The sequence below is a fragment of the Amblyomma americanum genome, chromosome 2, assembly GCF_052857255.1.
Source record: "Amblyomma americanum isolate KBUSLIRL-KWMA chromosome 2, ASM5285725v1, whole genome shotgun sequence".
In the NCBI taxonomy this organism is placed as follows: Eukaryota; Metazoa; Arthropoda; class Arachnida; order Ixodida; family Ixodidae; genus Amblyomma; species Amblyomma americanum.
The window spans coordinates 143,857,037-143,878,483 of record NC_135498.1 but is presented as its reverse complement, the minus strand read 5'-3'; the positions used below and the strand labels follow the sequence as shown (position 1 = coordinate 143,878,483).

Sequence of the window (21,447 nt, the reverse complement as noted above, 5' to 3'; positions counted from 1 at the left end):
CGATCAATCGAGATAAATCTGGTCGCGTCTTGCGTCGCAAAAAAAGCGATAAAGCGGCGTGACGGCAGATTTGAAGAATGAGCAAACACTGTAAAGATTCGCGACATTACTCTCCTATCAAAGCAGCATCGACCCGATAGATTAAAAAATAATGTGACTAGCAACAAATAAAACGGATCGTGCGAAAATAAAAACATAGTGTGGAAATGCAGCGTCCTTAAGCGCGCATAATAGGGCTTCAGACGGACGACATGGGCAAGTTCTGGTCGCACGCGGCGTCGCTGGGATGCAGACACTGCGTCAGGGATGGCTTCATAATTCAGTTCACTTAGCCGACTGAGAACCTTGTACGGGCCGAAATAGCGATGCAAAAGCTTTTTGCATAATCCACGGCGGCGAATGGGCGTCCGAACCTAGACTTGGTCTCCTGGCTTGTATTGGGAAGTTGCGCTGAAGTTTGCGGTGCCGATTGCAGCGCCATACCACACTGCCTAGCGAGAAGAGCAAGCAGTTTTGGGTAGTACTCTTAGTACTTTTCCGCGCCACCTTCAGGCGCTTATTTGCGTGAGCCTCCGTGCTCTGTCGAAGGCGCACGTGCCGTGCGTCAGCTATCTGGGCTACACCAAGAGAAGCTAGGCAATGAATGCTGTCAGCCAAACGTGGGCATCTAATCGCGCAGAATGTGTCCTCGCGTTTGCATCGGCCCAAGCGGCTGACAAAAGCAGTTTTGAGTCACCGGAAGGAACAATTGCAGTGCCACTTTGGCAGCACAGGTTTCCTATTTCGCGTTGCGTCTTCGTAGGTTTTAGGAGTCTGGCGTAGGTCCGCTGCTGGTCTTTGATTCGTAATCAGGCAAGTCTTCGAGTTTCTTCTGCGCGTAGCAGGTAGGCGGCGACGTCGACGTTCTCTTCTTCGGTAACTTTGGGCAGCATGGCCTCGAGCGTGGTCGTGGCCTCCGTGCCATGGAGGAGCCTAAAAGGCGTCATCTGGGAGGTCTCCTGCACTGCGGTGTTGTAGGCGAAGACGAAGTAAGGCAGGATCACGTCCCAGGTCTTGTGTTCAGCATCGACATACCTGGCGAGCATATCGGTGATGGTTTTGTTCAGGTGCTCGGTCAGTCCGTTGGTCTGCGGATGGTATGCACTTGTCCTCCGGTGGCTGGATTGCCTGTAACGCAGGATGGCTAGCGTTTGTTCCGCCATGAATGCTGTTCCTCTGTCCATGTCGCAGAAGATTGCACTCCACGAAAAGTTTGGCGACTTCTGCTGACGTTTCGTTCGGTAGGGCTTTTGCCTCGGCGTAGCTGGTCAGGTAGTCGGTCACTAGGATGATCACTTTATTTCCAGACGTTGGCTTTGGGAAATGGCTAAGCAAGTCGATGCCGATCTGCTGAAAGGGCCTTGAGGGGGTACAATGGGGTTCAGAAATTCTGCTGGTCAGGTAGGAGGGGTCTTTCGTAGCTGACAATCTCGGCAGGTTTTCACATGAAATGCGACATCTGCAGACAGTCAGGGCCAGTAATACTTGTCTTGAATGCGACGGAGGGTACGAGTAAACCCGAGGTGTCCAGCTGTCGGCGCGTCGTGTGAAGCCTGAAGAACTTTGCGGAGACAAGCAGGTACAACAAGGAGGCAGGTTGTTTTGTTCGCTGCGAAGTTCATCATGAGTACATCATTCTGTACACAGAAGTAAGACAGTCCTCGTTTTAATATGGCAGGGGAGAAGAAACTTTGCCTTCCATGTACTCGATGAGGCGTTTTAGGTCGGGGTCCGAGCGTTGCTGCTGTGCAAAAGAGCTGGGGCTGAGAACTCCCAGGAAGGCGTCCTCATCGTCGTCCGGCGGAGGTTCATCTATAGGGGCTCGTGAGAGGCAATCGGCGTCCGAGTGATTGCGTCCGGACTTGTAAACGACGGCGACGTCATACTCCTGGAGGCTCAGACTCCATCGAGCGAGGCGGCCAGAAAGGTCCTTCATATTGGCAAGCCACACCGCGCGTGGTGATCACTCACCACCTTGAACGGTCGTTCGTACAGGTAGGGGCGGAATTTCGACGTAGCCCACATGATGGCAAGGCACTCCTTCTCAGTTGTCGAATAGTTAGTCTCGGCCTTGGAAAGGGAACGGCTACCGTATGAGATGACTTCATACAGCCCTTCACTTTTTTGAACGAGGACGGCGCCTATAGGCCGTCGCTGCTTGCGTCGGTACGAACTTCAGTATCGGCGGTTTCATCAAAATGCGCGAGAGTCGGTGGAGACTGTAAACGACGCTGAAGTTCTTTGAAGGCTTCTGCTTGCGGCGCTTCCCATTTCAATCGCACGTCTGTCTTCGTCAGTTGGGCCACGGTCTCAGCGATGGGTGAAACGTTTTTCACAAATCGTCGGTAATAAGGGCACAGTCGGAGGAATCAGCGCACTGCTTTCTTATCGGTCGGCGGTGGAAACTGTTCAATAGCAGCTCTTTTCTGCGGATCTGTGCGCACTCCCTCCTTGCTAACGGTGTGGCCTAGAAACAGCAGCTCTTCATCGGCAAAGTGGCACTTCTTTGCTTTCAAGGTGAGGCCACACAACTTGATGGCGTCTAGTACTGTCCGAAGTCTTTTGAGGTGCTCCTAAAAGTTCGAGGCGAAGAAAACGACGTCACCTAAATATACCAGACAATTTTTCCACTTAAGGCGTGCCCGCACTGTATCCATTACTCGCTGAAATATCGATGGTGCGGAACAGCGACAAAGTGGCCTCACCTTTAACTCAAAGAGCCCGTTCGGAGTGATGAATTCCGTCTTCTCGCGATCTCTTTCACCGACCTCAATTCGCCAGTAGCCGCTCTTGAGGTCCAACGATGAGAAATACTTGGGTTGCAGAGCCGGTCCAGTGTGTCGTCGATGCGGGGGAGGGGGATAGACGTCCTTTGTTATGTTATTGAAGAAGTGGTAATCAACGCAGAATCGAAGTGCGCCGTCTTTCTTTCTCACTAGAACAACCGGTGCAGCCTATGGGCTGTTTGATGGCTGGATGACGTCGTTGCGACGCATTTCTTCCACTTGGTCTCAGATGGCTTGTCGTTCTCGCGGCGACACACGGTAGAGGGTTTGAGGGAGAGGTCGGGCGTGCAGGTCGGTTATAATGCGATGCTTGGCAATTGGCGATCGTCGGGCCTTCGGCGATGACGAAAAACAGTCGCTGTAACTTCGAAGCAGATTGCGGATCTAGTCTTGTCTGTTCCGGTGCAGGGCTGGGTTGATGTCGAATGTGGGCGAGTTCTCTTGATCAGGCGAATCTTCTGCGGATGGGTAGAAGAGGGCGAAGGAGTCTCGTACGTCGAATATTTCGTCGGAGAAAGCAATGGTCGTTCCTCTGTTAACGTGCCGGTATTCTTCGCTGAAGTTAGTCAGCAGTACTTCGGCCTGGCCATTGCGGAAATGGGCAATGCCTCTTGCGGTACTGATTTTTCCATCTAGAAGCAACTGCATGTTCCCCTCGATGATGGCTTCAGCGTTAATCACTTTCGTGGCGCCTACGGTCACGATAACGCTTGAACGGGGTCGGACACTGAGTTCTTCCAAGACACTGAGGACAACGTGACTTTCAAGAGTTCTTATTCAAGGGATGGCCTCATCCATTGAAAGCGTGATCAGCTTTGATCGCAGATCGATGATCACCTTATGCTCACTAAGGAAATCCATGCCCAAGATCACTTCGCGGGAACATTGCCGTAGCACAACGAAGGACGCATGAGAGGTATGTGCTTTGACAGTCACTCGCGCTGTTAACATCCCTGGTTAACATCCCTGTCTTTCCCTCCTCCTCTTTATTTATCTGTCTATCTATCGCGCTGTGCATCCTCCTGATGGCGTAATGAGGTGTACCCCTGCGGTGCGAATTTGTGGGCCGGCCCAAACGGTTGTGACTTTGCTCAGCTGCGCAGCGAAAGTTACATTCACCACTGAGTAATCGGCTCCTGTGTCGACTAGAACGGTAACTTTCCAGCCATCAATAGTCTCTTCTAAGTCGGATGTCCTGGCTCTTGCATTGCAATTCCCCCTTGGCGTTGGGTCACGGCTTCATCGCGTATGCGAATCGCGGGTGGGGCGTGTCGCCGAAGCTTTTCTATATGGCGGCGTCGTTTTGAGGGCAGTTCGCGTCGTGGTCGGGGTTGTCATTTTGTGCGGCGTCGGTGCAGCGAGAGTACGTTCTTCATGCGGCGTCGCGGGTGCAGCTTCTTCATGGGGCGTGGTCGGTGGAGGATCTTCGGTGTTTCGCTCGTGAGCAACCTCACCTTCAGAGGTTGCTGCCTTTAGTTTCCTCTACGTGGGCTGGGAGACCTTTCTTGTGCCGCGGCTGCGTAGCTGCGGTGTGGCGACGCAAAGCGCGAGGCTGACGGCGATGATGAGCGCGAAAGGCGTTCGGCGTGTACTCCTCACGGCGTAGGTACTCGTCAATTCCCTGCGGACGCTGGTCGAAGCGTGGTCTTGGGGCGTCAACGGCAAATCTTCGAAGACCGATACGTCGGTACGGGCAGTGACGAAGAATGGCCGCTCTCGTCGCAATTGAAGCGCAACGGCCGGTTGTCGGAAGTCCTCCAGGCGTCGCATTTCCTGGGGCTTGAGCGTCGCTCATAGGCTGGGTGGGCGGGAGAAGAGAGGCAGCGTTCGGGAACAAGTTCTTCATGTCGGAGAGGACTTAGGGGCTATCGTTGGGGCTGAGGAGTGCGTACTGCAGAGGCGTAGGTCATGTCCCGGGGTTCTGTTGCCGTTGGGGTGCCAAGTGTCTGTTTCACTTCTTCCCGTGCGAAATCCATGAGGGTCGCTGCTTGCGGCTCTGGTGAGGATGACTGTAATCGACGTAGCTCCTAGCGGACGATTCCGCGGATCACTTCCTGCAAGTTGTCGCTGGTGGTGGTCGTCGTGTCCGGATGGATTGCACAGACCGAGGAAGAACGGTTGTACTGACGGGGCCGGGCGTCGATGGTCTTCTCGATCGTGCAGGTTTCTTGCATGAATTCGACTGTTTTTGGCGGCTGGCGGACGAAGCTGCCAAAGAGTTGCTCCCTTACACCGCGCATCAAAAACTGTACTTTCTTTTCCTCGGTAATTTCGAGGTCGGCGTGGCGAAAGAGGCGTTAATTTCTTCCACGTAACCGCGGACGGGCTCATTCTGAAGCTGGATCCTGGACTCGAGGAATCGTTCAGCTCTTATTTTCCTCACGACACTGATGAATACCTTCAAGAGTTTCTTCTTGAATACCTCCCATGTCATTAGCGAAGACTCGTTATTTTCATACCACGTGCGTGCTGAGCCCTCCACTGCGAAAAAGACATGCCGGAGTTTCGCCGCATCATCCCAATTGTTGAATAATGCCACGCGCTCATATTCGTCCAACCATTCTTCAGGGTCTTCACCTAGGGGCCCATTGAAAGTTGGCGGCACCCACAGCTGCTGCAGTATGATTGTGGCCGACATCTTTGGCGACGTAGTGGTGCTCGTATTGGCGTCCTTTCGCTGTCTGGTGAGGTCCGACAGGGTCCCGAACTCAGGGTACTCTCCCTGGAGGTTTCGGTTGGCACGGTGAACTGCTGGCTCGTCCTCCTGTGCTAAGCGCAGGCGGCTGGCGTCCCGATTTGAAGGGGGCGTCCGGAACATAGAAGGCTACCCAGCACCTCCTCCAGATGTCACGTAGTAGTGACGGCAGTCGAAGGAGCGATGAAGGCAGGCAAAAGTTTTTCCAAAAGAAAACCTTATTGGGCGGGCTTGCACCCACAATGAACTGAATCACTCGGCGGCGGCGAAGCAACAAGCGCGCTCGGCGGTCGTTGAACCGAATGCCCGCCGCTGTCGGCCGTGCTCAATTTAAAGCTGATAGGGATCTTTCTAGCTAAATCCTGCAAAGTTACTAGAACATTCTGGAGCAACGTAGAATCACCTCTGCCTGGATACGATCAATCGAGATAAATCTGGTCGCGTCTTGCGTTGCAAACAAAGCTATAATGCGGCGTGGCGGCACATTTGAAGGATGAACAAACACTGCAAAGATTGGCGACAATATTATTCCGACGACAATTTGAGGATGGAATTCACGACGACGCTTTCAACATGCTGGTGGCGAAAAGTGCCACAACCGTTGCCTCCGTGCACAACCTCTGCCAGGGCTATGACGAGTTGCGCAAGCAATGCCTTGGCACTCGTCGCTCCGCCGCGCCTGGCGAGTCCATGTCAGGCCTGGCCGTAACAGTGACCTATTTGGTCACATCACAGACTTCGCTCCGATTTCGCTGCTCTCGTGCACACACTCTTCGCCCCAGGCCTTGACTCCTGAGTTGCGGCACACGATCACGCAGGAGGTAGCCGATGCACTTCGGTTCGTCGGCAGCAGGTTCGCGTAGCTTCTCAAGTCAACCTTCTCACGATGCAACCCGCTCCCGTTGCTGCACCTTTCGGCTACGGTTCAACCGTTGCGATGCCAACTGCACCTATGCCTGGAGCTCTCACATACACCGAAGTCGTCGAACGCCCATCGCAGCCGCAGGCCTTGGCACACGTTCCCGCACCAGCGCCTCCGCTTGTTGCTCCCCGATACCGCCCCGCGCCGGCTTCCCACAGCCCTTAGCACACGGCTGATAACCGACCGATTTGCTGCGCTTGCGCTCAATCGGGCCATGTCGCGCGCCTCTGTCGCAGTACTCTGCCTTCACCTGTGCCACCTCTTCCGGACTACTCCCAGTCGTACCGCAGCTTTCACCTGCCTTGAGGACCACTACCTCAAGCGCACTCGTCTGTCCTTGCTTTGAGCCGCCATCCATTCGCTTCGCACCGCTCACCTTCCCCTCGCCGTCTCTCCTTGTTACTCATTCGGCGTCACAGCGTCCCTGCGGAACCGGAAAACTGAGCCGCAATTTCTGGGGCACGAACTGCGCACACTGCGACTAGCTCAAGTCCTCACCTTTCCACACCGAACTTTTTAGATGCGTTATTGACGGCGTTTTGAGCACTTGCGCTTGTGGACACAGATGCTGCCGTTTCTGTTATAGCCAAAAACTTCATACGTTCGCTGCGTAAAGGGACCACCACACCTTCGGCACTATATCTTTGCACCGCTAGCGCCGAGACCGTCCATCCTTCCGCTGCTTGCAGAGCCCGTGTCATAAACGCGGTCGTTTTATATGGCGTGTAATTCTTAGTACTTAGCTCTTGCTTCCATGACCTCATCTTGGCTGCGATTTTCTATCCCGCAATTATGCTCTCATAGACTGTGGCCGTGCCCATGTCCCGTTCTCCGTGCTCCCTGATTGGCCCGCCGACGACCCGCCGTCTCGCTCGGAGTCACGGATCTCCCCGGAGAACACTCGGACGGAAGGAATGCACTAGGCGACAAATGTACCCACACAAACGCACATTTATTACAGCCTACGTGACACATACATTAGCACACAAAACTAATAAATTAACACAAAACAGAGACTGTAAATACACACGACCCGGGAACACTGCTACCAGCGTCTGCTACTAGCGTTCTGCTGTTAGCGGTCGGCGTTCGTGCTTACGGTTGGTTCGGTGCCGCTGCGGCAATGTATGGGTCCGGCGTCCAGATGGCGTTCGACGTGTTGCGGCTGGCGTCGCTGGCGGCGTCGCTGGCTGCGTCGTACAAGCTCCCGGTCTAAGCGCCCGTGGAGGTGATGCCGGTGTTGCTCGCGTTGGGGGCACCACCCGGATGGGTGGTAACAGCGCTGGAGACAGTCCTGGCCGTAGCAGGTGGTAGCGTCCTCAGTTAACTCCCCGGAACGGGCTCAGGAACGGCAGGAAGTCCACGATGCGAAGCCGTAGAACGTGAGCTCACCGGAGCTGTAGCCGGCGTCGCTCTCTTCCAGCCGAAGCATCCCTCACCCACCGGTGCCTCCACTTCTCTGTTCTTCCCCCCGTGCTCCGTTCTTTCTTGCCCTTTTATAGCCTTGGCATTAGTCCACGTAAGCCTTGTCGTCGTCCTCTTCTTTTTCTTCTAACCGCTTTCCTTCATACTTTTATTTCATACTCCCTATTATATTTGACATGGGCCCCCTCTCTCAAGAGTTTTTCCATGAAAAACTGCTCACGTCATCCTCATCTTCAAGCCATCCAGCCAACCGACTATCTTCTGTGGCGATTCTGGACACAGCACACCACACACCGCAGATGTCCAGCACACTCCAAAAGCACGCCAATAACGCAGCACACCAAACTTCATTTTCGGAACATTAACACACCACTGCCGTTGACAGTACGGCGTACTTACTGTCAGATCTTGATGTCCACAACACACTCCCTTGCATAATCACATAACAGCAACAACAGCAACACCAACAACAAGATAAATCCCAGATATACATTAGCACAGCAACAAGAACAAAATAAATTCCAGAAATACCTAGAGCTGTTTAGTTGGCTCTATCTGTATACAGGTCTAATTTGTAACATATGACCTCCGTTTTGCCTGGCCAGTCCGAAAGTACCTCCCCCTTGATTTAGAGTAGAGCTGTGATCGTCTGTCTTTATTCAAATTGGGCTAGTTTAATACCTCATCCCACCCTGCATTTTTCTTCCCACTGCACGTCGGCACCTCAGCAATTTCATCTGTCTCCTCGGCTACTACCGAGCATGCTGCCTTGGGGGCGCACTGTACGGGACTCTTTCTTCGAACTTTTTCAACATGTTTGCATGAAAACCTTCTTGGTGTTATTTATCAATAACTCATAATCCATGTCATTTTTCTTCTGCGTCACAAGGTAAGGGCCCTTCCGCTTCATCAGTAACTTATTATGATCCGTAGGTAGCAGGATAAGAACACTGTCACCCGGATTCAGATTTCTATGAGTGGCTTTCTTGTCATAGTATCCCTTATAGCGTTCGCGCGCCCTTTCCAGGTCCTCATGTGCCAGCCTGCATGTTTCCTCTAACTTGTCCCGCAACTCAAGAACGTATGTTTATCTTGTCTTGAGATCTTATGCAATCTCCTTATTAGCCCACAGCTCCTTGTGTATTGTAAGTGGACCTCTAACGGTTCTCTCATACAACATCTCGAAGGGCGAGAAACCACGACTCGTTTGAGGTACTTCGCGGTAAGCGAACAAAAGAGCTCGGAGATATCTATCCCAACCAGTAGGTCTCTCCTGGCACAATTTCTTGATCATATTTTTGAGGGCGCCGTTGATCCGCTCTACAAGCCCATTACACATGTGATGGTAAGGCGTTGTCAATAACTGCCTTACTGGCAAAAGGCGGTTAACCTACTTCATTAGTTCCAATGTGAAGTTCGAGCCCCGGTCACTCAAAACTTCCCTCGGGAACCGATAACGCCAGAACATCTTCACAAGACGCTCCGCCACTTAGATACTGTAGATAGACTTCAATGGAATAGCGTCAGGATAACGAATGGCCACGTCAACCAGAGTAAGGACATATCTATTGCCTTTGGCGGAAACTGGAGAGATAGGCCCCATAATGTCAATACCCACTCTTTGAAACGGTAGGTCAATGTTTGGCATCTTGCTCAAAGGTACGGGACCAACTCTTCTCTTCGGAACTGTGCGCTGGCACCCGCCACATGAGCAAATAAAGCGTTTAACGTCACTCTGGACACCTGGCCAGAAGAACTCCTCGTTGATCCTAGACTCCGTTTTTTTGAACACCCTAGTGTCCGGCCATAATGGAGTCATTTCCTATGCGTAGCACTGTCTCTCGCATATCTCTCGGTAACACCAGCTGTTGGACCCGCCTTCCTGAGCTAAATATGCATGCCCTGTGCAGAAGACCAGTTACCAATTGATATTCGAATGACGTACGACTCTTCTTTCTTTTCACTTTTTCCCCGACGCTTTCGAAGCAGGCTTTCAAGCTCGGGTCTTCTCTTTACCTCATTGCAATTTCGCCCGGTGTTACGCTGAGACACATCGTAACAGGAGTAGAGAGCGAACGCTGTGTTGCTCGGGCTGTCGCTGGAGCTCTTGTCTCCATTGCCGACGAGGAACTGACTGCAGTCAGTTCCTCCCGTCTGAGCTGTCGCGGGCCTTTCCTCCTTCGGTTGTTCTTCAACGTCGAGCATCCTCCACTCGTGATCAGGGTCTTAGACACTTCTTGCAGCCGTAATGTTTCCCAAGATGAGATCGTAGATGGGTTGGTCCACGCATTTTGCCACTACCTGTCCAGTATAATATGGAGTGGACACAAGAATCCTCGCTTCAGGAAGGTACCTTACTGTGCTATCTACAAGAGTGACGGCCGACTCTTCCCCTATAAGATAGCCGCCGCGGTGGCCGAGTGGTTATGGCGCTCGGCTGCTGGCCCGAAAGACGCGGGTTCGATCCCCGCCGCGGCGGTCGAATTTCGATGGAGGCAAAATTCTAGAGGCCCGTGTACTGTGCGATGTCAGTGCACGTTAAAGAACCCCAGGTGGTCGAAGTTTCCGGAGCCCTTCACTACGGCGTCTCTCATAGCCTGAGTCGCTTTGAGACGTTAAACCCCCATGAACCAAACCTATAAGATCCTCGTCCTTCACCATGCTTCTCCGAACCAAACCTGTGTTGCCTCCGCTGTCTCTAAAAACCAATATACGACGGTCCCCTATTTGCCCAACCACCACCCGCATTGCCGCTTTCGACTTGGGTGTTCCACTCACCGCCTCATTTCCCAGCGGCGTTTGCTCTCCTTTTAGCTGTGGAACTTCAGGGTGTGTGAAAAGTTCTGCCCGAGATCGCAGAAAGAAAACCAGCGCAAAAGACTTGAACACAGAACAGGAACACTGGCCTGGGAGTCGACAACGCATGCAGCTCGGTCCTGCGTTCTGTATCGGCACTCATCCAGAGTATGACCCATCCTCTTACAACCTTGACACACAACCTGTGTCTTTTGGACAAAGCTACTAGTCCGACTGTCACCTGCACGGTGCCTCACCTTTCCGCAGAGAAAACACCTTACTGCCGCCTTAGATGCACCCCCATATGATCTTGGTTTTGTCGCATCTGTCTCTGGGACTTTTTGTGGTTCCTCCCTTGCCTTACTCCTATTTCTCAGCCCTTGAGCCTCGAGAAATTGGTATGCAGTGTCGGCAAAATCTTTTAGTGAACACAACTTTCTTTCTTTCATGAATAGGGCTAGCTTTCAGCTGCAACACGCTAAACAATTCTCTGTGACCAGCTTGTCACGCACCCCTTCAAACCTCTTTTCTGTGTTTGGCATATCAAGCCACCTATCAAAGTAGTTGGACAAGGAAAACTGCTTAGCGGTTACAGAATCCTCCGGTTTCGCGGTGCGAAATCTCTCACGAAAACCCTCTGCCGTAAGCCTGAATCTTTGGAGGAGCGCCTTTTTTACTTTCTCGTAGTCCATTGAATCAGCAGCAGGCATCCTTCCAAACACATTCAGCGCCTCTCCGACTAAACACATGCTCAATGCCGTGGTCCATTCACTGCGCTCCCAACCTTGCCCTAAAGCTATCCGCTCGAATTGTTGCAGATATGCGTCCAGCCCATCTCTTTTGTCATCTACAGGAGCCATCAGCTTCCTCGGACAAACTCTGGCCGGTCTAGGAGATTCTCTACCCGCTAAGGAACGCTGATCATTGTCCGCCATATCGTCATATCCTCCCGCGAGATGCGCCTGTTTCCACAAAATAAACTCCTTCTCCCGTTCTATCCTTCTTTTCTCCTGTTCTTCTGCCTCCTGAGCTCTTCTAGCTTCTCACTCTTCTGACTCGCGAACTCTTTCTCTTCTCGCTCTTATGCCTCACGAGATCTTTTCACCTCCCGTTCTTCTGCCTCGCTAGCGTCTGCGCGTGCTTGCGCCCTTTCCTCTCTCTGCCTATCTGCCTCCTCTCTCTGCCTCTTTGCCTCCTCTTTCTGCCTCCTTCCCTCCTCGTCATAGAGACGCATCGCCTCTTCCTTCCTTAACCCTAGATTGAGCTCCAGTTCTAACGTTGTTTGCCAAATAGATTCTTTCTGCCGTCGAGAGATCGGAAAGATCCAAGACAAAGCAAAAAAGAAACAAGGAAATGAATCCTGGAAGGCTCGCCCCTTAACTTTGTTGCGGATCTCTCCGGAGAACACTCGGACCGAAAGAATGGACTAGGCGACAGGCGTACAAGCACAGACGCACATTTAATACACCCTACGTGACACACACACACTAGCACACAAAACTAACTAGCAAACTAACACAAAACACATATAATACACGAGACCCGGGAACACTGCCACCTGCGCCTACTACTAGCGTTCTATTGTTAGTGGTCGGCGTTCGTGCTCACGGTTGGTTCGGTGCGGCTGTGGCGTTGTATGGGTTCAGTAGCCGGCGTCGAGATGGCGTTCGACGTGCTGCGGCTAGCGTTGCTGGCGGCGTCGCTGACTGCGTCGTACAAGCTGCCGGTCCAAGCGCCTAAGGAGGTGATGCCTCCGTTGTTGGCGTTGGGGGCACCACCCGGTTGGATGGCAACAGTGCTGGAGACATCCCTGGCCGTAGCTGGTGGTAGCGTCCTCAGTTAACTCCCCGGAACGGGCTCAGGAACGGCAGGAAGTCCACGATGCGAAGCCGTAGAACGCGAGCTCACCGGAGCAGTAGCCGGCGTCGCTCTCTTCCAGCGAAGCGTCCCTGACCCGCCAGAGCCTCCGCTTCTCTCTTCTCCCCCCCCCCCCCCCCGCGCCGCGCCTCGCTCTCCCTCGCCCTATTATATTCTTGGCGTTAGTCCACGTAAGCCTTGTCGTCGTGCTCTACTTCTCCTCTCCACCAATCATTTCTCTCCACCTCACCGAATGCTTCTTTTTCTTCTTCTTTAGCCTTCGGTTAATCCACGTCATCCATATCGCCATCGTCTTCGTCTTCTTCAAACGTCTTTGCTTCATACTTTTATTCCAGAGTTCCTATTATATGTGACACTCGGGTACCGAACTTGTTGTCGCCGCGGACACCGATGTTCCCCCCGCCAGTGCCGTGCTCGTTCCCGTGTCCGCCACCTCTTGTTCCGGCGTGGCTGTATACCCTTCGCGCCTTCGCCCGTTCTCGCCTCTCGCCGACAATACTGCATACAATAGTGCTTCTCCAGCCACAGCCGGTTTTTCTCCATTCTTTCTTTTATATGGTTTTTCTCGAACTCATTGCTTGGCATTTATATGTGTTTGTTTATGGAGGAATGCGCTTAAGGGAAGCAATGTTTATTGTACTATTTGTAAAAGAGATAAAAATTGCTGTTTTTGATTCCGCGTGTCTTGTACAGAATCCAGCTGTTTGGTGCACGTTGATTGGCAGGCTCACAGGTTGGTGCGATCATTACACCAAGCATAACTTATTGATTTTTAGGCTGCGAGGATTTTGTAAGGCCTCTTCGGGACCGTCTGTGAGCTTTCACTCCTTAGTATGCTGCGCTACTTGAAACCTGCTTTCTTGCAGTTGTCTGCGACTGCGAGCAACTTCATTTGGAAAGGCCGGTGAATCTATTGCATCTTTTTTTGGCAATTGCTCATGGCACTTTAAAGGTAAAATGTTAGGTGACCTGCTGCGGCCATTTTGTTATTCTTGCGAATATTGGGCTCATAATAAAGCAACCAGCTTGTCCCACCTCGACGTAAGGATAATACAGGAACTAGGTTGTCCACGTTGCTAACGTACTTTGTTGTATTCGACAATGAATTCCGAGCTTACAGTTCCAAAGTGATATTTGCAGCATCGCTCCACCTCTGAACAGCACCGGCCTCATCTGTCCCCACGCTGGATGTAGCCATGCTGTAAATTCCACTATTTGCAAGCTTAAAACAAAAAAAAAGTCTCCGTTTCCTGAAATCCTCTCTTGAGCGCTTTCTCCTACTCCTTCTAAAGAACACATTTTTCATCTTTATTGAACAAACATGCAAGCAATTTGCCCCCGTTGTGCCATTTCTAACCGTTCTCCTCGTTTCATTATCAGAAAAGTCACCGATGGAGGCATCTATATTGGCGATCTACACGACGAATCCTTCATAGCTCATATTCCTAAAGTTTCTTGGTTAAGGCGCGTGATCTTGAAGACCTAGAATTAATAAGGCAAGGCGAGCTAGTGACGGGGGAGCTTCGGGTTGGCAGCGTACGCTTCGACAAGGGGACTTGTTGCCTTCAGCGATACGAAGATAACCGCTCTTGTCGACACGTTGTCAAGCACCCTCACAGGCTGTGCCCTTCTTTGCTGACGTTGCTGTTTTATCAACGAACCCATCCACCTACCCTCTCTCTACCATGGGATATAAAGGGGGCATCTATTACAGTGCTTGCTCCAAAAATTACACATCAGGACCTCGAAACGACAATCGAAGATTTTGGGTTCACATTTGTTGACGAGCATTTTTCTTTTTGACAATGAAATATGAACAGTCGTTTGTACGTTGCCTTATCTACAGATTTCGCTTGAAAATTGCATCATGAACGACCAGATGGAAAGATAGCTTGAAAAATAAAACCCTCTTTTTCTTCATGCCAATAAACGTGCGTATGCCAATCTTTAATTTCTTTCCATAAGCGCTTAGCTCTATCTACGAGAGACAGTGCCACAGGCTTGACACAGGGGCTGTAAATATTAATGACGCGCAGTTCAAAGGCGGAAGTGTGGCGGAAGGCCGAAGTATACGAGGATATAAGTAAGTTAAGTTGGTGTCCACATACGTCGACGCCGTAGCATAGGGACATAAGAGACGCAAGGCGCGAACAATCTTACAACGCCAGAGAAAATAATTTTCACTCTCTCGGTACTGTATAACCAAACGCTAAAATTCAGACATGGCAGGACCCGGCGAAGAACAGAACGCCTGCTCTTTCCTTGTTTTTTTCCTACCCGCTGCATGCGGATGACAGTATGTGGCCGCACCGGACAATAGTTGCCTTGGTGGAAAAATCTGATGGACTGTCTAGCGTTATTACGCAAAAGCGAATTAGTTGTGCTCGCATTTCGGTTTTCACTCCAGTCTCGGTTCTAGGCTCGGTTTAAGAGGTCAGTGCGGTAGCGGTGTGTTCTAGAGCCATTGCGCACAGATGCAAGTTGATTAAGATGACGACATCCAAAGCACACCTCGAGAGACGAAGTTAATACGCCGGATGTTCGGCTTCGGCGATGACATAGAGGTTTAACGCAGTGGCAAGCGATCTGATCTCTTCGCGCAGGCACGAGCTCGAAGCTCACTCCGGCCATACAGTGCTTTGTCTTAAACTGTTTTTTGTGGTTGGCCATCTATAGTCGGATGAACAAGCATTGTTAAAATCTGAGATGGGGGTTTTAGTTCCACCACGCTAAAAAGCTTTTTTTCCCTTTTTTTTCATAGCGCTGTGGTCACCGAGCCGTTTCTCATCTACGAACAGGGCGCCTTATCTTGTATAATGCAGACACGTGAAAGCCGGCTTTTCCTATAAATTACACGGCAAATCGTTTCAGAATATTCTTCCATCTTCAGGTGCTGCAACCTTTACCCTGGCTAAGAATAACCAAAACACGACCATCACGTAGGCTTCATTGTCACGCTCATTACTGCTTATAATTTTTATAAATGTAGTGTTACAAGTTACCAGAATCAGAGTGAACACGTATACCGCGTGAGTATCGACGTGTATTTCTTGCGCATCATTACGAGCAACAAAATGGCAACAGAATGTTGGGTATTCGTTTTTCTTTAATGTCGCACCTGTTATTTTCCTTATCATTGCTCGGCGTACTACGATCAATTCGAATTCAAGCGTTTTGGTTTATGCTCCAATGTTGAGTGCCGGTAGCGTGCAAATTTCCCATTATTATCTCTTGATCCGTGCTAGTAACTAGGGTTCTTGACTTAAGGGCACCTGTCAGTTGGTGCCACTCCTGCGTATAGTATATTTACTTTTTAACACTTTCTAACTCACCTAAACCCATCGTAAACTGCGGTTCCCTTCAAAGCAGGTCCAAACTAAAGGGTTTTTTTTCGCACCTTCAGTTCTGTTTTGCCTTTGAGGCCCCCAATCGTGCTTTGCATTTCTTCCACTAAATTACTTAGCACAGTGCTATTAAACAGGCATACTCGGCCGACATGTGTATTCAAGTGCAACTGACATTGGGATGTATTACTGTTAGAGTTAAGGGCGGTAACGCGATGGCGAACGCAGCTGTGCCTCGTATCGCCCTCTCCCTGTAGCCAGTAAAAACTGCCTGCTATAAGTTCTGTCAAAGGGTTGCATGTCTTGCCTATTTTCTAATGAAGACATAATGCACTTCCATTCTTTGGAAGAATATGAGTGTCATAACCTATTTACCATATACGTAAATATATATAAGCAGAACGAAAGTCTGTAGGCAGCCGCTTTCACATACCAGATAAGGCAAATGAGTTATGCGCGTAGCTCATAATAAAAATAAAGGTTTATCGACGCAAAGTACACTAAAAGAGAGGATTTTACGGACAGATGATTCGCTTGGAAATATATTGCGCTGGCTCCTTAGCCATTAAGCTAGGCGTCGTTCCTGCGGATGAAGAACGCTTGTATCACGCGTTCTCCTCTGCATTCACTAGCCTAAATTGCTTGACTGCGTAAAGCTTCTTTCACGTTATCCAACATTACTTCAAAAACTGTCCACGTCTTTACATTTTAGGCGACGTTAGAATGGTGTCAAATAAATAGTTGTACAAAGTTTTCGCGAGAAAATGACGTCATTTTTTTCTATATCAATAAAAGGCATGTACCACTTCTTGCACAGCGTCAAATGCCTTTAGAATGTGGAGCGGGTGGTGAGCTAGATAGAGGATGGGACTGTAAATGGCGCAGTCCTCTCAGGGAAGTGTTACTTTGAGGTAAGTTAGCAGCTACAACATAGATGACAGTAACCAATACAGGCATAGGTGACAGATAAAGTTGTGGCCGTGCGGAACACCAGATAGAGAGCTGGTAAGAGGTAAGCGAACGCAATCTATGAAGTTAAGTTACTTTTCTGCCTCTAGGAAGTACGGTAGCGAGGGGAACAGGTATTGCTTAATTCTAATGAAAAGCAGTTACAGAAGAAGGAGATAACGTGAAACAAAATGAAAATGGTTTTAAAATTAAAAAAAAATAATAATAGTCCAATATATTGACAATACTTAGTGTCTTCGCGGATAACAGCGTCTATCCGTCTATACCCCTACAGTCCTATAGAAATCCGTTTATAATCATATAGAAATAACAGATTTAATGATAGCCATTACAGTGGCAAGAAGATTTGACAGAACAGCGTTGTGTGGGCTTCTCTTCTTACGTCTCGTCTACGTTCTGCGCTGTTAACTACAGTGAAAAAATTTGGCTACATTTTTAGATGGTCTGCAGCCAGAAATATAGAGTGGCGGCTAGTATGGCTTGTGCTGTAAAAAACATTTAATGTAGGCCTAATCCAAATCCCCTTCCAATTGTCAGTTATAACGTCATGGCCTAAACATTGCGTAAACATCGGGTCCAGCAGTTGCCTAGAAATGAAATGTCATATTCAAGTAGTTGGCTCTAAATTTCATCCTAACTGACATATGATATGGAACAGTTGGCTGTAATTTTATCCTAATTGACACATGTTGACGGTCTCAAAGAAACGATCAAGTTATAAAGTCCATCAGCATTTATCTATATTTCGAAGAGATGGCACTCACAAGCCGCCAGCTTCACCTCAAGCTTGCCTCATACTGTTATTGCAAAACCAATTTTGAAACTCATGTTTACCTCAGTAGGTCAAAAAAATATGGTCCTGGGTATACCAATGGTAACAACTCACGGGAAAGCAGCGCAATATTCTCGCGCTCTTTGTCTAAGGTGGTATCCACACGGAATTAGTCTGTTGCTCTCTCTCCGCCAGGTCCAATTTCGCAAGTTGGAACAGCTGATAAGAGAAACTAAGGGTCAACCGGTTTCCACGTATCTGCCAATCCTGGCTTTCGCGGCCAACAACACAGCGTCCCTCTTGTTCGGCTCGGAGCTTGCCGACGATGCCGATTTTGTGCGCTGGATGATTGGCGTGCTCACCAAGATTGGCGCAATTTTGTTCGAAGGGCCGCCGTGCGTGTTCGTGGCGCGCCCGATACAACGCTTCCTGGAGCGCCTGCCTTTCACTCGAACTGGGAGAATGCGCAGGGCTGGACAGGAGTTTGACGACGTTATGAAGTGAGTATAAAACTTTGAAGTTTCAATGGGTAGATTGTGTTTTGTTTGCAACAGCTCTAGGGAATACATTCAAATCTGCCTCTGACGACTTGCACGAAACCTAATGTCTGAAACGGAAGCCCGACATGGAGTGTGTGCAGCTCAAGCATCAGCCACTAAGCCTATATACCAGATGCAGCCTATATATTGAAACTGATCGTCTCCAGCTCCATTGTTCGCGACAGGTGTATCAACAGGGCAATAGCTACACACCACAACATTTATTTGCTGAGGGCGTGAACTTTGAGGGGATAGATTGCTCACCCTGAGCTGTATCCTTTTAATTTTTCTCACCATAATCTGAGTCTCGTTCATAGCATATTCTCAAAATATAGCAGCAGTGTCACGAAAAAAATCTTCCAAGCTGCTGTGTTCTTGGGGCAGTGCCTCTACTATAGCAAACTCCCCTTTAAGCGGTGCAGTCGATTAAAAATGTAAACTTCTAGTTGGTAATTTTATCCTCAGGAACACAGAAAAGTGTGTGAGAATTATTTTCGGGGATGGGCGTAGTCGAGTATGGGCGTAGTCGAGTATGTCGAAAAGTAATTTTTTTATTACCAGTAACGGATGAACATGCACATTGTCAACGACCATTTTGTTCAACAGCCCTGCATTTCTTGTTCACATGTTCTCAGTGATATTTAAAAACACGAAATGACATCTTTTTCACTCATGTTGTATCTGCGAATTTTTTTTCACATTGCATTTCAGGAAATAACAAAAAAATTGAGCAACCTTTCGGTATTGGTCCATCACAACGGATCTTTCTATATCGCAATGAACATTGGCCTACCAGCTGTCAAGATTAGCGGCGCTTTTCCTTATGCACCTTGGCGGTCATACCAGCTTTGGATCGGGCAGCTACAACGAACTGGCACCTTCTGTTGCCTTGTGTGTAGCCACCAAAGCTAAAGTTTTGCTTGATATTCCACATGGCCAAATACCTATTGATAAACTTTAGTTACTCAAGTTTTGAGAAGTGTTCCTCTTTAGCGTTCTCAACAACCTGCCAGGGCAGAGTTAAAGCACATCACTGCATGAGGTTCGTCACAACTGAATCAGTTCTATGCGTTTATGGCATTGCTTAACGCGCAGCATAATCATTAGAAGGACGACATTGCTTAAACCTTTATACAGCTGTTATCCTGGGCTTCCGCAAGCATAAGACCGAACTGCTTCATAGCATCGGGGTTTTCCTTGCCTTTAAATATGAATTTCCCAGTACACAAAACAAAGCGTTCGGTTTTCAGCCTGATACATTGCTGCAGCTGATTAAGCTGGTTCTGATTCGTAAAGCAACGGTTCACAGTGAAGTGGCAAATGAGGTACTCGATACGTTCTACAGTAGGACGTTAGCCCAATACCCCAAATGGGAAAGATCTCGAGTTATTTTGAGCATGTGTCATGGTCAAACGATAAGCTAATTTTTTAGAGCTTTCTGTTGAGGGTAAACTGAAGGTTGAGACGCGGAATTCTGGCACTGCCAAAAATTACGAAGGGCAGAAGTCAACCACTTCATCCAATGAACGTATACCACTTGGCGAGAATGTTGTTGACACCACGTTACAGCGTTCAACTAAAAAAACAGTCAGGATCTGATTCTATAAATATAACCATGATCCCTGCTTTGTAAAGCCTGCGGAGTGTATGAGCTATCCCACCTAATGGAGCCAATGTCTTAAAACGTCAGAACATCCTGAACGAGTAAAACCATTCTGTGCATTTGGGTGCCGCTGTTTGGTGGTTATTTAGTCTTTAGTAGTGTTTTCATTCTGGCTACTTATTTAGTAGCGCCAAAATAGACAACCTTTCAACCGTCGGCTTCAAGCAAAAAGCGTCTTTAGGAAAGTTTAAACTCGCATCAAAAACAAGAACCTGAAGATTTCCGGCAACTTGCGCCTTAGGTACGGCTTTATTGAGAAGGCTCCGAAATACGAAGAGCAACCGCCATGTGTAGCGTAACTGTCGTTGTTCCGGATCCCTACAGCAGCATGTGGTTGTTTTTTTATTCTGCTTTCTAGTCAATTATCTTTAAATAATTACCTTTTTAGTCTCCTATTTAATAACAACACAAATTAAAAAAGTAACCGATGCCGCTTGGCCTCGTTGTCTGTTGTCTTCCGTCAGTTACGCATGTCATAACGAGCCCCTCTTTTCTCTTCCTTTGCCTGCTCAGTAGCTATTGGGGTCTCGGTTCTGGCAGTCTTGAAGCCATAGGTAACATAACAGGGTTCAGTCAAAGATTCCGCCCTCACCGTCTGATCACGTTTCACGTGGCACTCGCGATATTGCAGGACGTACTACGTGCGCCACCACTGACGAGGGTGGCGCTGTTGAACAATCTCAAGGTTTCGGTTGCACTACACATAAATACCCCCGAAAGTAGATGATTGGACAGCCATCGCCGTAGCTGAACTGGTAGAGAACCGGACGCGAAATTAGGCGGTTGTGGATTGGGATCCCACCGGAGGCATGTGGTTGTTTCTTTTTCTCTGCTTTCTAACGAATAATCTTTTAATGAGTACTATATTGTTCTTCCTTTGTGAACACCAGAAATTTAAAAAATCCTCTTTGCTCCTTGGTTTCGTTCTCTCTTGGTTTTTTCATGTTTTCAGAAGAAGGCATTTATAACCCGTAAACTCTCTCAGTCTGCGAAGTCTATTAAAATCCCCCCTCCTTTCCTAGCACCAACGCTGGGTTCCCACTGCGCGGCCGCCTGTCCGCTTCTTCCTTACCTGGGGACGAAAGTCGCCCATCAGGAACGTGTTCTGCGTTTTTACTCTGCGCATTGACGACTCGTTGCCTTCAGAGAACGTTTTTACTGTCTCGTCCTCAAGGCTAGATGTACCCTTAATACGCTTTATTTTGATAACCGCCACCCTCTCATTAATGCTATGGAAATCTTTTATGTTGCCAGCTACGTATACCCTTATTTGTCTGCAATTCGACATTTAGTTCTCAACTGTCCAATAAACCAAGATAGAGTAGTATGTGCCTGCCCTTCAGCAGTCTCTATGCTTCATCTGCCCTTCTATCGCACTAAGCACTATAACATCTAATTTCACGCTCACTGCTTCTAACAGCACTGCTTGGCTAGTCAATTTAAAAAAACAGCGTTGCCAGCTTAAGTTTCGAATGACGACCTGTTCTAAGCCAGAGATCCTTAGCCCAGTACGCTGCGTAACACGTCTGACCGCGCTTTGGTCAGTCGTTCCACGGCCACTTGGGGCTGAGGTGCGGTTCAGGGCAAGATTGTAGACATGAACGACTTCCATGATGTTC

At 49.2% G+C, this 21,447-nt stretch overlaps 1 protein-coding gene and 1 non-coding gene across 2 annotated transcripts in view; both read left to right on the top strand.

The window, feature by feature from the left end:
• The window catches only part of LOC144119142 (cytochrome P450 2B11-like), an 83,755-nt gene that overhangs the window by 51,886 nt on the left and 10,422 nt on the right, over positions 1 to 21,447 (top strand). The window contains exon 5 of the mRNA XM_077651841.1: positions 17,822 to 18,126. Within this exon, the coding sequence (XP_077507967.1) occupies positions 17,822 to 18,126 (305 nt within the window). The remainder of the gene's footprint in view (positions 1 to 17,821; positions 18,127 to 21,447) is intronic.
• TRNAS-GCU (transfer RNA serine (anticodon GCU)) lies at positions 10,273 to 10,346 on the top strand. Its single transcript has one exon. It is a non-coding gene; the product is annotated as a tRNA-Ser (tRNA).